At 36.9% G+C, this 16,894-nt stretch overlaps 1 protein-coding gene across 1 annotated transcript in view; it reads left to right on the forward strand.

The window, feature by feature from the left end:
• LOC107755236 (uridine diphosphate glucose pyrophosphatase-like) overlaps positions 1 to 16,894 on the forward strand; it is a 43,358-nt gene that overhangs the window by 19,009 nt on the left and 7,455 nt on the right. Inside the window, exons 2-4 of the mRNA XM_016571957.1 lie at positions 3,859 to 3,902; positions 11,318 to 11,382; positions 13,983 to 14,280. Coding sequence (XP_016427443.1) covers positions 3,859 to 3,902; positions 11,318 to 11,382; positions 13,983 to 14,280 — 407 coding nt within the window. The remainder of the gene's footprint in view (positions 1 to 3,858; positions 3,903 to 11,317; positions 11,383 to 13,982; positions 14,281 to 16,894) is intronic.

Raw genomic sequence — 16,894 nt, forward strand, 5'->3', positions numbered from 1 at the left:
CGCAATCCTGTTTCTGAGCTCTACAGGCAGTTCTTTTGACCTCAGGGCTTGGTTTTTGCTCTGATATGCATTATCAGCTGTTAGACCTTTAATAAAGACGTGTGTGCCTTTCCAAATTATACCCGGTCAATTGAATTTGCCACAGGTTAACTTTACTTGAAGTGTAGTGACATCTACAAGCAATATGAAATTCATGCTCCTGAGCTAAATTTCAACTGTCCCAGATAAGGGTATGAGTACTTATGCAATGGAATCATTTAAGTTTTTTATTTTTATACATTTATTAAATATGTTAAAAACCATTTTTTTGCTTTACCATTATGGTGTATGGAGTGTAGATTGATATGGAGAAAAAAAGTAATTTAAAGCAGTTTAACATAAGGCAGCAACATAACAAAATGTGAAAAAAAATGAAGGGGTATGAATACTTTTGCAAGGCACTGTACATGCAGTGCGAAATCGGAGTAAGAGCATAGGCGGAGGGTGAACCAACTCCAGGGTAAGGCTAAAAGCAGCCAAATGTATTAAACATCATAAACCTGTCTAGGCTAAAAAAATGTTTAATGGGACTGAAATAGTATTTAACGTGATTACAATTTAATAAAAAAGTTAGAAATTGATAATTATATAACATTTCCTTTCCACGGTTATTCAAACAGCGAATAAATTATATATAGAAAGTGATATCACTAACATTGATCTATCGCGAGTTTCTCTCTCTCAGAAAAACAAAACTATCGTTAAAATCACTGAAGCTGTATACACTGAGAAATGAATCTCTTACTTATATTGTACCTACATCTGCGCTTTGTTGTTTATGATGAGAGTCCGGAATTCAGTCAGCGAACGCGTGCGCTCAACAAAACTGATCTGTTTCAACGATGACTCATCTGAACGCCTCTGATTGGCCATTGCATTCCTAAGCTCAACAGAATTGTGTGTGATTGGTTAAAATGCGTAACACTGTAAAAACGCCTAAAATGAAATGCGGTGCAACATGAGCAGATCTTAATTTAATGCCTATTTGAGTAGTAACTTATTCTTCGTATTCTACTTGTTCTTATTCTGTGGTTTTAATAATAATTTTTAAAAAGCTTATAAAATAAAAAAAATTTAAAATTTGACATAAAAGATTACATACTTTAATAAAGTTAGAAAAATGTAATGTTTACAAAATTCCAATGTAAATCACTTTAAGGAGTCAAATATCACCTCGTAGTGGGAAGGCTAACTTTTGATCAAATTTTGGATTATTGATTAGAAGGTGCTCCTAAATGTTTGACTGTGCTCCTAAATTTTTTAAGTTAAAAGAAAAATAAGCGTAGAGCCCTGAGCACTATGTTTTATTATGATTTTTAAATTGTTTTAATATTTCGTGCAGCCTTAGAAAGTGGTCTATTAAGGCTTTTCATGGATACTCGTCCATGCAGTGCACCACGTACGTTATTTTGCTAGTTAATCGACGGGCAAAATGCAATCGAGGATTTTTTATAATAGAGTACTCAAATTTAATCGAGGAAACGTGACAGCCCTAGTCTAAATGATTCATTATAGCAAATCTGAATTACTGAATTTTAAACAATCACCAATGATTGGAAATTCATTAGTCAAAAGGATGCTGTTTTTTTTGGATGTATTTCTTTCATGTTGCAAAGCAGCAGATTCTTGAGTATGAAGATTACAAAGACCCTTTCAAGCATTTAACTAGCTGCTCTTGGATTAATGGAGCAGATCTGACACCATACAGAGCAACAAGACTGAAGTTTGTTCCGCTCTCTCAGTCTTCCCTCCAAAACAGCCACGTTTTGGAGCCAAAAGATACAGGTCATTAGCACGAAAAGCGGCATTGCCCAAAGCAAACATGACCCCGTCGGATCCACTGACCGTGCTTGGTATGCAGGTTCACTTTCCACACTCTCATTTTACACTGGTTTCCATTAATGGAGCTTTGCTTCTTATTAACAGATCAGACCTGCAACCATGATTAGGCGGGTCACGCTTAAGCTGTTCAACTGGAAAAAGGTGCTGCATTTTTTAAATAGCACAGTGTCTGTTCATTGAGAGGTGTAATGAAACTTTTGATTATTTCTGGCTTTGTGCTTATACACCAACCAACCTACATATGGATATAAAAAACTGTCAAATCTGCATAAAGTGACCATCAGTTTGAGGGTTTAACTAGGCCACAGTGAAATTCTGCATGAAAGCGAGTAAATCATTTATTGTATAACAATAATAATATATTTCCATCTTCATTCATTTTATTTTTTATTTTTTATTAGAACCACATTCGGTATAATAAACATCACTTCAAAATTGGAAAGTTGTCTCATGATGCTGCCTGTTATCATGATCCTTTAGCTGATGAAAGTTATCATAACAGTCCTACAAGATGCTGCTTATGCTGAGCTATGCTTAATTTTTCAGAGTTGGGAGTGATGTGCTAATTCACTCTTTTATGGTGAATGAATAGTTACTGTGGGTGTAAGCATAAAGAGCACCCATGAAAAGAAAATTACTCATTTCCAAAACCACCTTCTTGTTATAAAGGCTGTAGGCTACTTGTTCACAGCTATGACACATGATCTAGTATGTGTTGAGACAAATATCGGCTGCAAAGTCTCAGAGTTAAGCATAGTCTTAATATCATTTGAATTGTTCTGTTTGGGAAAATATGATAAGGATCTGCTGAGAACATACTTCTGTGATGCCAAGCATCTTACAGGGCGCATCACCTTTGATGCACAGTTCAATTAGTTGAGTGTTCAGTCACTTTTCATCCCAAACGGCAAGTATAAAGTATATAGAAAAGGCAATGTTTTACAAGTATGTAGATTGAACAAGAGGTAGTGCACCTTCAAATAGAGTACAAACACACATGCACTAGGCCGATCCCCCGTCATCTTAGGCAACACCAACAACCTTTTTCAGAAACATGTCCGTTCTTGTGATATTCATGTCTCACAGAATCCCTGTCTTCAGGCACTGTGGTGATCAAAAGTGCTAGAGGTTTATATAAAAGGGTGAGTGAGACAGTACTGTTCATGCACTGTACACAAAACATAAGCCTAGGCTGTTAATACTAACATTTTAAGAGCTGCACACCCTTTCCCATTATTGCTGGGGTGTTTTGACAACTCAAATACACAAACCTACTTATCGAGCTTAAATCTAAAAGTTGCAATTTCATAGTTTAATTAAGATTAAACATCTCTTTAACTTTGGTATTTTTTGTATATCCATGATATCTTTCATGTGAACATGTTATAGCAATACAGCATGTTTTTTTTTCTTTTGGCTTAAACAACAACAACAACTAATTGATAATTATTAAATAATAATAATAATTTGTATTATTATTATTATTGAACAACTTTTTATCCCTTTCATTAAACTTTGCATTAATGAAAGATCTGTGACTAACTGCTTTTTATATAATTTTGGGATGGATGACATATGTAGTTGCTAAGCAACTACTGTAGCAATTATATTTGCACTGTTCAAAACATCAGCCCAGCTACCTCTTTTAACCTTGGAAATTTAAACATTCTCTTGATAGAAGTTACAGACAGAAAAAAAAATCAGTATTTAATGTTTTAAATGAAACCTTCAAAAATCTTTTCATGGGCCACTTTTCCAATGGAACTAAGATTTCTTTACAGGTCATCTTTGGACATGGATTTTAAAAGTTTACAATAGTTTGGTTACTTTTTTTTTTAAGCCACTTTCAATGCAATGATTAAGGCTTTCTACAGTTTTGAATATTCAGACTGTCTGTCTCAGGTGTTTTTTTACATCTTTACCTGAACTGTGTTATTTTAGAAATTACATGATATTTTAATTGTGCTTTTTTCACAGAATGGGACAAAGAAGTCCTGGGACTTTATGCAAACCCATGATAGGTGAGGATGCATCTTACTGTTTGTTTGTTTTTTTTTTAAAAAGATAATTTTACAAGTAAACCCTCTCTGACTTATTTTGAATATAATTTCTTTGGTTACTGTGTTTTACTGTATCTCTTTCCTTTTGGAGTGTTCACTGTAAAAAAAAAACAACAACAAAAAACAGTAACATTTACGGCAGCTGTGGTTGCCCGAACTTTACAGAAAAAAATATGGTAGCAACATTCTAGGTTTTACAGACTTAACTTAAATTCACAGTAAAAAAAAAAAAAAAACATATTTCATTAACTGATATAATGTTAATATACCAACCTATTGAAGTACTAATATCTGTTTTGTACCATTGTAATACACTGATAACCACCTAAAATAGCTGGTGATGAGAAAGCCACATGATGAATCTAAGCTCATCACAAACAGCTTTTCCACAAGCTGAGAAAGCAAATACTAATATATATATATATAAAAGGTGTACAATGTCATTCACACAAACACTAAACACCATCATGGTAACACACGATACTGAAATAATGCAATAAACATGAATTTAACAACATTACATGTAAGATAAAACCATAATGTACACAACTGATGAGAAAAAACTAAGAAAAAACTGTTATTTCAATGAAAAAACATCAAATGTGAAGTGTCATGCAGGGAATTCTGGGAATGTCAATTTACGGCTACTCACTGTAAATTATACAATGACTTGTTCCTTTTCAATTCCAAAAACCATAATTTTTAAATGTAATTAAAAAAAAAAAAATTACAGTATTTTACTGTAAAATTACTTTAAATATAATCACAGTTATTCACCGTTTATAGTACAGAAGCTTATTGCTAACCAATTAACAGGTTTTTACTTTAGCATTTTTACAGTCTTTTACTGTTATAATCATGATCATTTTTTACAGTAATTGGTACATTGTGCCGTAGTGAGAAATGAAGATTTGGTTTTCCTGTTAGTCTATCTAACCATATTCTCAGAAAAGTGTCCGTTGCATTAAAGGGTTAGTTCACCCAAAACTGAAAATTCTGTCATTAACTATTCACCCTCATGTTGTTCCAAACCCGTAAGACCTTTGTTCATCTTTGGAACACAAATTAAGATATTTTTTAATGAATTCCGAGAGCTCTCTGACCCTCCCATAGACAGCAAGGATCCTACCACGATAAAGGTCCAGGAACGTAGTAAGGACATGGTTAAAATAGTCCATGTGAAATCAGTGGTTCAACCGTTATTTTTTAAAGCTACGAGAATACTTTTGGTGCGCAAAGAAAACAAAAATAGCGACATTATTCAACAATTCGTCTCCCTGGCGCCATTTTGGAGAGTATCACGACATATGCGCATGCTCTGATCTGAATGTAAACAACGTATGTGTGTATCTTAATTTGTGTTTTCCGAAGTAAACTAAGGTCTTACGGGTTTGGAACGACATGAGGGTAAGTAATTAATGACAGAATTTTCATTTTTGGGTGAACTATCCCTTTAAGCTGCATATTTTCACATAATACTTTAAGACGACTGTAAACCTGGAAGCATTTGAGGCTTTTGGTGCTAGAATGTCTCACCACAGTGCAACAATAAGAAGGTCTCCCCTGCCCCAAAAGTCTTTATGTGTGCACATCTTGATCTCTCTTCAGTTCTGTCTTTTACACGATCATGTCTCCATTGAGCTTTGTCACAATAAATCTGTCCCTTTTTTCTCACTTTGATACACAGTTCTGTTTTAGTAGGTTTAGGTAGGCATTTGCAACCCTCCACCTGTCCTCAATGCACTCGCTGATCCCTGACCAGGTTTGAAGTGTCCAAGAGAGAGGAAGAAGCAGTTAAACTTCAGTTCTGTTTCCCACACAACCCCTTCCCACCGACCCAAAGCGGTTTTTGGGTCATTACACACCTAAGAGCAGCCTCTTTGTACCTCTCCAGCTGTCAACTGCTGCCTTGAGATCACGGGTGATCTTTCATACAGGGTTCATTAAAGCTATCGGTGAGGATTGAGTACCTCTGTGGACCATGTGTCAATATTGCCAGACACTTTTATTTTCTCATAGAGATGTATGGAGATTCAATCATTCTCAGCAAGGAGAGCACAGCGACTACAAAGTCTCTGGCCAATAATATAAAAAGAGTTACAGCACATTCCTAAATTAGGTTTCTTAAGAAGGCCTTTGTTCTTCGATGAGGAGCGTCTGGACCATGTCTGTGAGAAAATGGTCTGCGAACCAAAACATGATTTCTGTGGGCTTGTAACACCATATTCGAACCATTCACAACATGACAAGTCATTTTTCCTTCCTCATTAAATTCAAAGTGAGAAAATGACCAAGCAAGGAAAGAAAATGACAGTCGATCAGATCGGCTGCGTGGACTTGGATTTTGGACCACCAGCACAACTCAAGCAACAACGAGAAGAAAAAAAACTCAAATGAAAAGATTGTCACAATATCAAACCACAGTATCAAACCAGTTCAGGACAAGGTGCATGGACAAGACTGAGTTGAGATGAAGCCACTAAAACCAAGGTACTCACCACTAAAACCATGGAGGTTTTGCTGTAAATCCATTGAAGGTTGAAAACTTATTTGAATATGGGAGTTTGTGGTTTTATTTTGACTAACACTACCATTCAAAGGGTTGAGGTCAGTAAGAATTTTTGAAGAAATTAAAGCTTTTGTTCAGCAAGGGCACATTAAATTGATCAAATGTGACAGTAAAGACATTTCTTGTTACAAAAGATTTCTGTTATAAATGCTGTTCTTTTGAACTTTGTTCATTTAAAACTGCTGAAGAAAAAGAAATCACTGTTTTCACAAAAGCAGTAGAACTGTTTTCAAAATTCAGAAATGTTTTTGAGCACCAAATCATTGTATTATAATGATTTCTGAAAGATCATGTGACACTGAAAACTAAACTAATGGCTGCTGAAAATTCAGCTTTGCCATCACAGGAATAAATGAATAAATATATTCAAATAGAAAGGTTATTTTTCACATTTTAATATTTTACACAATTACTGTTTTTACTGTATTTTGATCAAATAAAGCAGCCTTGGTGAGCATAAACATATTTTTAAAAAACACTTACCAACCCCAAACTTTGTGTATGTGCGTGCTCTTATTTGATGTCACCATTTGGCCTAGTCATTGTTTTGTTGCACTGTTTGGTGGCTTGATGAATGAGGTGATCTGCAGTTGAAAGGTAAAGCCATTAAAAGCAGCATCTGTTCAGGTCATTAGTGCCACTGCTACAGTCTAATGAGAGCTCTGCTGGTGTTTTGGAGGTAACGAGTTGGTAGCCATTGTCTTTTGTGAGGACTTTGAAGAGTGTTGATTAGTGTGTATCATGTGTGAGTGTGATATGATGTGCAACAGTGTTGTGATGTGAATAATTCTTATAATCACCAGCACCAGTACTCTGATTTCTTTCCTGCTGCTCCGGTTGCATCGCATCCTGCAGCGAGAGCCAAACACCCCTAATGGACAGCATGCTTAACGGTGTGTGACGCGTCCTGCGTGACTTCGACAGTATTTCCTGGGTGGAGAGGTGAAGCGGCGAGGAGCGCGCCATTCAGACATGCCTCGGCTCGCTGGGGCACTGACCTGTCAGCTGCACAATTTTCAAAGGTTGACCCAGACTGCACTCTTCATTCGGGACAGTCCACAGCTCTTCAGCGGTGAAACAAAAAGGGAGGATCTTAACTGATAGACATTGGATTTGTGCCTTAAAAACTACAGGACCGCTCTTAATCAGGCGTCAAACCATCAGATCATTGTGTCTCCAGATGATAGCGCTTCCTACCAAATGTTTGTGCATGATCTGAGTCATATCAATTCAGGATATTAGTGTTTTTAAAGATTATCTGTAAGGTGATCGAAGTATGAAATAAGGAAAATGAGCATGAACAACTAAATATCCAGAATTGATAAGTTAAACCGAAATACTACTGATGTATCTTATTGTGCATCCCATTGCTAAGACACTTATTTCTATGTCTAGCCATGTAAAAAAAAAATTACAGGAGAGAACAAATTGTATGTGAATACATATTGTGGGTAAGATTCAGGAGTGTGTGTTGGTTTACATTCAGGCTGTGTGGTAATCTCTGGCACGCATTCACCATGGGAAAGGCAGGGCAGGGCTTCCTGACTCTACAGACATATCCGCTTTCCCCACTCAAAGAGCCGTCTCTCTCCATTGCCATCGAAACAATCACACTAATACAACGTATTATAGCATAGAATGATCTGAGGCCTGTGACAGTCGGCAAACCTTGCACGGTCACATTTACCGCCTTGTGCAGAATTTTGCAGGCAAATTTCAATAGAGCGCTGTAAGACAATTGGGAATTTTGTGTGAAGCCGAAAGATTTGCCCAAACAGATTTCACAGCTGGTTCAAATTGCCCACGCATTTGCCATGTTGACCAATAGGAAGTTGCTTGTTTTGAAAGTGACTTCTTTGCAAGCAGCCATTCATGCATTGCTATATGCGATATTTTGCCGAAATTTCATTAATGTGTCCACACCTTAAAGGAATACATCACCCCAAAAAGATACAGATTAGGGTTGGGCTGATAGACGATGCCATCGTCCATCGCCGATGGCTGACAGCCATCACGATGTTAAGCTGGCATCGTGATTCCTTCCCCCCCACCCCCTCTCCCGCAATCCGCCGCATCCCAATTCCGTGTTCGGAAAGGAAATGAAGTGTACTATGGAAACCCTAAAGGGAATAAATAGCCTACGAGGATTAAAAAAAAATATTTCAATACTTTTTCTAGCAATTATATCGTTGGGTAAGTATAGGCGACTGTATATAAATTGCGGGCATCAGGGAGCCGCTATTAAAACCGCTTTCGATTGCGTGCTCTCATTTTACTTTCACTTTCACTTTTGAGATTCGCGATCACAAGGACTCTATACTATGGAGCGGCAGTACTTACCACACATTTGACAAGATTAGATGTTTGTTATTGGTGCTCAGGATCTGCAGATCATTCGCCATCGTCCTATCAGACATTTCTCCTTACTCTGTGTATGTGGTAAGTGAACTTTCATGTACTGTAATGCAACAGGCTACCGCTAGCAAGCGGCTAACCTTTTAGTGGCTCCATAGAATGCGTTATTTGTTTCACGCTTCGGGCACACCACTAACCCCGCCCCGCCCCCCGATGTCATCTTCCATCACGATGTTTCACTGCAGACATCGTCCGATGCCAGTTTGGTAGACATCGCCCAACCCTAATACAGATTTGGAGAAATGTAGCATTACATCACTTGCTCACCAATGGATACTCTGCAGTGAATGGGTGCCGTCAGTAGAGAGACCAGACAGCTAAAAATATCAGACAGACAGATAAAAATATCACAATAATCCACATGACTCAGTCCATCAATTAAAGGGTTAGTTCACCCCAAAATGAAATTCTGTCATTAATTACTCACCCTCATGTCGTTCCAAACCCGTTAGACCTTCGTTCATCTTCAGAACACAAATTAAGATATTTTTGATGGAATCTGAAAGCTCTCTGACCCTCCCATAGACAGCAATGCAACTGAAATGTTCCCAGACAGAAACGTAGCAAGGGCATCGGTAAAATAGTCCATATGACATCAGTGGCTCAACTTCAATTTTGCGAAGCTACGAGAATACTTTTTGTGCGCAAAGAAAACAAAAATGACAACTTTATTCAATAATTCTTCTCCCCCGAGTTACTGTCTTCTGCCATTTTGGTGAGTATCACAACGCATACGCACGCTTTACCCTAAAGCCGGTTTCACACCGCACGCGTAAGCAGAGCGTTTTTTTTTTCGGCGCTCATGTTAACAGATTAGAGTATTCACATCGCACGCAGAGGTGGCGTGGCAGCACGTAGCAGGAGCAGAGCAGAAGCGGCAGTGCGGCGATCGTTTTGACGCCGAGTCTATTTTTGCTGCGCCGCTTACACTGAATTAAAGCCAAAGTGTATTGTTCTTGATCAAAATTGACCAGATTAACATGAAAAATAACAAATTTCACCATAAAATCATGTAATTGAGGTGTTTCGTGTTTCACAATCACCATATGAAAAAATAAAATGCACGAAAACACATCACTTCCACGAGTTTTTGCCCAAACTTCAAAGGTCTGTTAAATTAATACAAATAGAGACATTTGTTAATTTTAAGATTAATTTTTCAATTCAATTATTCAATCCAATTACACTTTATTGTTGGAGTTCTTTCCTAAATTTGTCTTGCATCTCACAGCGTGTAGTCTCACATCAATTCACATTGATACACTTTCACACCAATTAGCCTAAACAAACAATAGTTTAAAGTTAAAGTTTCATGAAGAGAAAAGCTGCGTCTTGATAAGGAACAAATCCATCAAGACATTTTTAACTTCAAAATGTTTCAAGCTAAAATACGAGTATATCCATAATATTGCTTTCTCCAGAGGAACATAGGAGAGAAATATGAATAAATTAAGCACCATTTACAAGCGAAGGAAATGTTATTATACAGTAGATTATGGGGTCGGAAGCGATGGTTTAAAGATAAACGCCTTAATGTTTGATTTATTACTTACAAACACACTCAGCTTTTTGCAGTTATTGGCACCCATTCACAGCAAAGGATCCATTGGTGAGCAAGTGATGTATTGCTGAATTTCTCCAAATCTGTTCCGATGCAGAAACAAACTCAACTTCATCTTGGATGGCCTGAGGGTGAGCAAATTTTCAGTACATTTTCATTTTTCATTGAACTATTCCTTTAAGGCCTTGTACTATTAAGATCCATCTCTAAAAGTTCAATTAATAAAGACAGTTGACTAAATAAATTTGACTTTCAGCCTATTATGATTTGTCTATTTTAATAACTCTCATAAATGGTCGAGACAGATGTTATGTCAGGTATGTGTCCTGGTTGAAGAGTGGGGGAAGATGTTGCTTGTATGAGTGTGAAAGTGCTGTACAGAAACCTTATGCCATGCTGAGCTATTAGCTTGCTTTCAGTCCACCGAGGCCTGGCTATCCCAGTATGCTTCAGTGGGTAAATCCTATTATACAGAGATCCTTAAGACACAGGGATTTATTCTCTTCTTCTTAGGGCATTATGTTCAGTCTCAAACCGAGATGAAGTGAAAAGCCAAGACCACATCCAAGGTGTTAATCCTGGGTGATTTGTTGGGGCTTGATGGAGCAAGGGTGTCCATGTGCCTCTCTCTCTCACACACATGCTCACGTTCACTTTCTCTCTTTATCACTTAGCCTAGATGAGTTGTTGGATCAGTTGTGTTGTTGCTCTGGCAGGACTGGATGCATTAACAGGAAGCAAAGATATCCATTGTTGAGTACTGATCAAACTGGAACCGCTTCTCTAAATGCCAACTCAACTTCTAAATTCGTTGCTCTTTCCTCTTTCCAGTGTCTCTGTGCTGATTTTCAACACCACCTCACACTGTTTCATCCTGGTCAAGCAGTTCCGCCCAGGTAATGCCCTGCAGTCCTTGTTAATTCCTGATGTTTTTCCACTCTTGAGTCTTTGATTTTGATTGATTTTAGTTGTAATCTTTGTTGTTAATGACTGTTTTGTACAGCTTATTTTCTACTTCCCTGAGAAGGTTTAAGGCTGCAAGGTTTTTCAATTACTGTAGATATCAGGGTTATGACTCCCTTTTACTTAATGAGTTGGAATTGGAAATTTCACTCCCTGTCTTTCTAATTAGAAAAATAAAGCAAATTTGAATTGCGATGCTGCCTCTTTGTTCATTAAAATTTAATTCAGAAATTGATTTTGCATTTAATAACCATTTTCAATTCAACTGTGAATTTTGCACAACCTTGTTACAAAAAAAGCCCTCAAACCCCCACCCCCCAAATTGTCAAGAAAGCTTCTGAGGCATTTTACACCAAAACTAATGCTTCCTGTTTGTTTCGTATCTTTCTGAGTTGTGCTAACCTATACACTCCCCCTCATCCAACACAACCCAGGCGCCTGTGTGGGATAGATGCATTCAAAACTTCCCTAAAATCTTCTTTTAATGTGTTATTCTAACTTTTTTTGTAGTATGTTTTCACAGCAGAACAACAGCTTGACACTGATTTTACAAAGACTCACATCTAAACTTTTCACACATACTTCATTTATACTGTATCTTGTTACAATGTGACGTACAACACCCAGATCCCTCTGTTATCTCTACTTGAAAGAGATTATGAAATATCTTTTGTTCTGCTGCAGATTTTTAAAAACATCTGATATGCAACAGATATCAGGTGCCGTTTTATAACTGCTATTAGAGAGTGTTGCTATGTTGAAATGTTTGGTTGACAATAACATGGTTAATAGACATTTGTCTGGTAAAACACAGTTTAGGACCTTGCCACATCCATTCAGGTAATTTCTCTCAAATGTGTTGCACTTTCTGTGACTTAGGCTTTTTCATTTGGTCTAGTGACCTTGTATCATCTTTAGTCACTTCTAAATGAAACGTTCAGTGTTTAGATTACACATAGAGAAAACCACAAAGGCATATATTGACCTAATGCAATGTAGAAAGCCTCTAAAACAATAACAGTCTCATAATGGAACATTTTTCATGTCGATGGTCGTCGTGCAAACAGAGCATTTTTCAGTGCTCTCTGTGAAGCTTTGGCCCCGCGCTACACTGTTACACTATTGTTCTATGCATGCTCGCCAGGGACGGCGCCCTGCTTCTCAGAATGGAAGGAAAGCCTTGCATTGAAAGAGAGACGTCTTTCTACTGTTTTTTTTCTTTTTTGTAGTCTTCAAACAATGCTTGAAATGAAAAGGCAGGCCTTGTGCATGGAAACATAAGAACAAGTCTTCTCAAGGATGGCTTTTCTTTAAGTGAGCTCTCAGTCAGTCCCAACTGTACAGTACATTCGTCTGAAGGGCGTAGTACTAAAGATCTGGGTATAGATATCTGTAGGGTTGTAGGTTCAAACCTATGTGTGGTGAACCATGAGTTCAGCTCAGGGTTATTATTGTTAACTAAAACCGTAAAAGAAATGTCATTAACTGAAATAAAATAACATATCAAAACAGATATTTATTACAGATAGTTGCCAAGGATTTCTGATTTTCATTTATGTGGAAGTACTAAAATAACTAAATCATTATAAAAACTATGTAGACAGATTACAATTATAGAAATATTCTGCAATCCATTACTGTTATTACAAGGTCAGCAAGTCTCTTAAAATATAAGATAATTTTCCCCAAAAAACATCTTTTTAAACATCTATTTATCTTCAAAAACAATACTTATAAATGTAAAATATCATGAATATATATATATATATATATATATAATATTTATTTATTCATGATATTTTACCATTATATAAATATTTATATAAATTATATAAATAATTTATATTAATAGTTTCAAATATTTAAAAATGGTTTAAAATATATTTAAAACCATTTTTGAAAATAATGATTCTATGTACTTGAGTATTTAAGATATAGGGAATTGTTATTATTTTTGGTGATGGTTACACTATATGCAAATAGTAAATATGTATTAAAAAGTTGGGCTGTCAAAATGATTAATCGCATCCAAAATAAAAGTTTGTGTTTACCTAACGAGTGTGTACTGTGTATGTTTATATGTATATAAGTACACACACACACACATATGTATGTATATATTTAAGAAATATTTACTTGTGTGTATATATATATATATATATGTGTGTGTGTGTATATATATATATGTGTATGTGTATATATATATATATATTCATATTTATATGATTTATATTATTTGTAAATATATTACATATTTCTTAAATATACACACACACAGTACACACTCATTATGTAAACTTTTATTTCAGATGCGATTAATGGATTTGACAGCCCTAATAAAAAGATTGATTTATTTTTTCTTTATCTTGGGCACCCTTATTGGCCCCTCTGCAACTTCTTCTCAAACACATACTTGTGCCTACATGATCTAAAACATTATGTTTGAGATCTCATCAATCAAAGTGTTTCCTCATCTCTCTTTGTATTTGGAAGCACTCTTGAATGATGAGTGACACGTCTTATTTCTCCACAGCTGTATACATGAGCGAATGGGAGCGCAGCAAAGCGAAGCCCCTGCAACCGTCAGAGGAAGAGTCAGCGGAAGCCACACCAGCAGAACCTAAAGTCCCGGAAGAGGATAAAGCAGGAGAGACAAGTGAAGGGACGTCGAGCCACCAACCTCCCGCTTCGGCCGGCGTGACCTACGAGCTGTGCGCAGGATTGGTGGACAAACCCAACCTCTCTCTGGAAGAGATTGCCAGGCAGGAAGTGCTAGAAGAGTGTGGCTATGATGTACCAGTCACCAAGCTGAGAAAGATCACGTCATACAGGTGAGAACCCATCTTAGAGAAGTCACATTTCTGATCTTATGGTAAGTTTATAAGCGTAATTCACACATAAAGTTATCGGCCCACATGATGCAGAGTCAAAATCTTTTAGCATGTTGTAGCTAGCTAGCGGCATTGTATTAAAGGTGCCATAGAATGCATTGATACAATATTTTAAATTGTTCTCTGATATCTACATAGAAGGTATATGTGGCTTAGTTAAGGGAAAAACAGTTTTACATGTCCATTTACAACCCTAGGATTTGTCCCTAGAATGAAATGGTCTGTTTTTTCCTTATTTGGAAGGGTCATGAATAATAATGTTGAGCTCTGCTCTGATTGGCTGTTTCACAGTGCGGCTCAATGTTGAGGTCTGCTCTGATTGGCTGTTTCACAGTGCGGCTCTTTTAAGTAGCTCACACAGCAGGAAGGAAACACACGGAAAATATATATTTCCTCCTTCCTCTGTTTATGTGGTAAGTGAAATCTTGTGTCCTGTAATGTAACAGGCTACCGCTAGCAAGGAGCTAACCATGTCCCTTTAGTGGCTCGTTATTTGTTTTCCGTCCCTTTCTGAAGACAGACACCAACCCATCCCTGCACATGACATCCCCTGCACAGCCTTTCCATGATCTGCCATTTTCGCTATTATCCTCGCTTGTTTCTTCACAATACCTGCAGAACTTCTGATGATTTGGCTGTGCAGGTTCGGCTGGCGGCTGGCATAGAACATGGGCGGGTATATGCAAATGTTGGGGTCGTAACTATTAGTGATCCCGACTGTAACATCACAGTCAGTGTTATGTTCTGATTCGCCGATTTTTCAGTGGTCTTTTGCATGCACAAGATTTACATAAGAAGGAGGAAACAATGGTGTTTGAGGCTCACGGTATGTAATTTCAATGTACAGAACAGATATTATTCAACTATGCCAAGGTAAATACAGTTTTCCATTCTATGGCACCTTTAAAGGGTTAGTTCACCCAAAAATGAAAATTCTGTATGAAATGAAGCCGTGTCACGTGGCTGACACAGAATAGCATGCGCTGTTTACATTCAGTGGATACTCTCCAAAATGGCACCAGGGTGACGCGGAGGAGACGAACTGTTGAATAAAGTCGTTATTTTTGTTTTCTTTGCGTACATAAAGTATTCTCGTAGCTTCGTAAAATTACAGTTGAACCCCTGATGTCACATGGATTATTTTACCGATCTCCTTGCTACGTTTCTGGACCTTGATCGTGGTAATTACATTGCTGTCTATGGGAGGGTCAGAGAGCTCTCAAAATTCATCAAAAATTTCTTCATTTGTGTTCCGACGAGGTCTTACGGGTTTAGAACGACATGAGGGTGAGTAATTAATGACAGAATTTTCATTTTGGGGTGAACTAACCCTTTAAGAAATGCAATCAAATTAAATTTCAGTAGGTTATTTCTTGCAAATGGTGTCAGATGTAATGTATTTTGGTGATGTCAGTGAGTATAAAACACTGAAAACTGCTGCTTTTGCTAATAATGGATGTGGGAAAGTTGTTCTGGAAATTTAGCAGCTTTCAAGTGTGAAAGTGGTTAATAATAACACAAGCAGTCTCATCAGTGATACACTGATAATGAAACAAGTCATGAGGTTTATACAGGCTTATTTATTTTCTTTATTTATATGTGTCTCTGGAATACTTTATTCTGATTGGTCAATCACAGCTTTCTGTAATTAGATATTTTTGTAGTGTCCCCATCATCACCGCAAAATAAACCCCTTCAGGACTTTATATTTATCCTTTACATATATTAAGAAGAAAATATTTATTTATACTGTACACTACTACTGTTACTCAGTTTTTTTCTTGTTCCGCAAGGATTCATTAATACTGATCAGTCAGAAAGTGACCATAAATACTGTATATTTATTTTTTTTTTTTAATTATATTTCAAATAAATGCTGTTCTTTTGAATTTACAATTCATCAAACATTCCTGAAAAACGAAATCACAATTTCCACAAAAATGTTAAGCAAAAGAACTGTTTTCAACATTGATTGAAAAAAAAAAAAAATTTAAAAAGTGTTTCTTGAGCAGCAAATCAGCATATCCGAATGATATTTGAAGGATCATGTGACACTCAAGACTTAACTAATGCCTGCTAAAAATTCAGCTTTGTCATAAGAGGAATAAAATACATTCGGTGAGCATAAGAGACTTCTTTCAAAAAAAATTAGTACTCACCCCAAATTTTTGAACAGTAGATTAGAGAGTGTGTGTGAGAAAGGAGTGTATAAATATCTGGTAAAATGCACTTTGTCATGGCTTTACATACATTTTTATCTCAACTGATTTTTCTCTCCCTATTTAATATTTAACCTTCATCTCCATCATTACCAGCCCTATACCCCCAGAGTAAAGAACCTCAGATAAAGTATTCAGGGGTTAAATGTGTCCCGATCTCATGTGGAAAAGAAAAAGAAACAGTGCTGCATTATGCTCTTATCAGTCTTCATTGATGAGGCTGTCGTAAACCTCTGCCGCCTCACACCTGCCAGAATCACACACCTGTCTGTCTGTCTGTGTGTGTGTGTGTGTGTGTGTGTGTGTGTGTGTGTGTGTGTGCGAGTGTGTGTGCG

The sequence above is a fragment of the Sinocyclocheilus rhinocerous genome, unplaced genomic scaffold, assembly GCF_001515625.1.
Source record: "Sinocyclocheilus rhinocerous isolate Xijiao unplaced genomic scaffold, SAMN03320098_v1.1 scaffold562, whole genome shotgun sequence".
Taxonomy (NCBI): Eukaryota; Metazoa; Chordata; class Actinopteri; order Cypriniformes; family Cyprinidae; genus Sinocyclocheilus; species Sinocyclocheilus rhinocerous.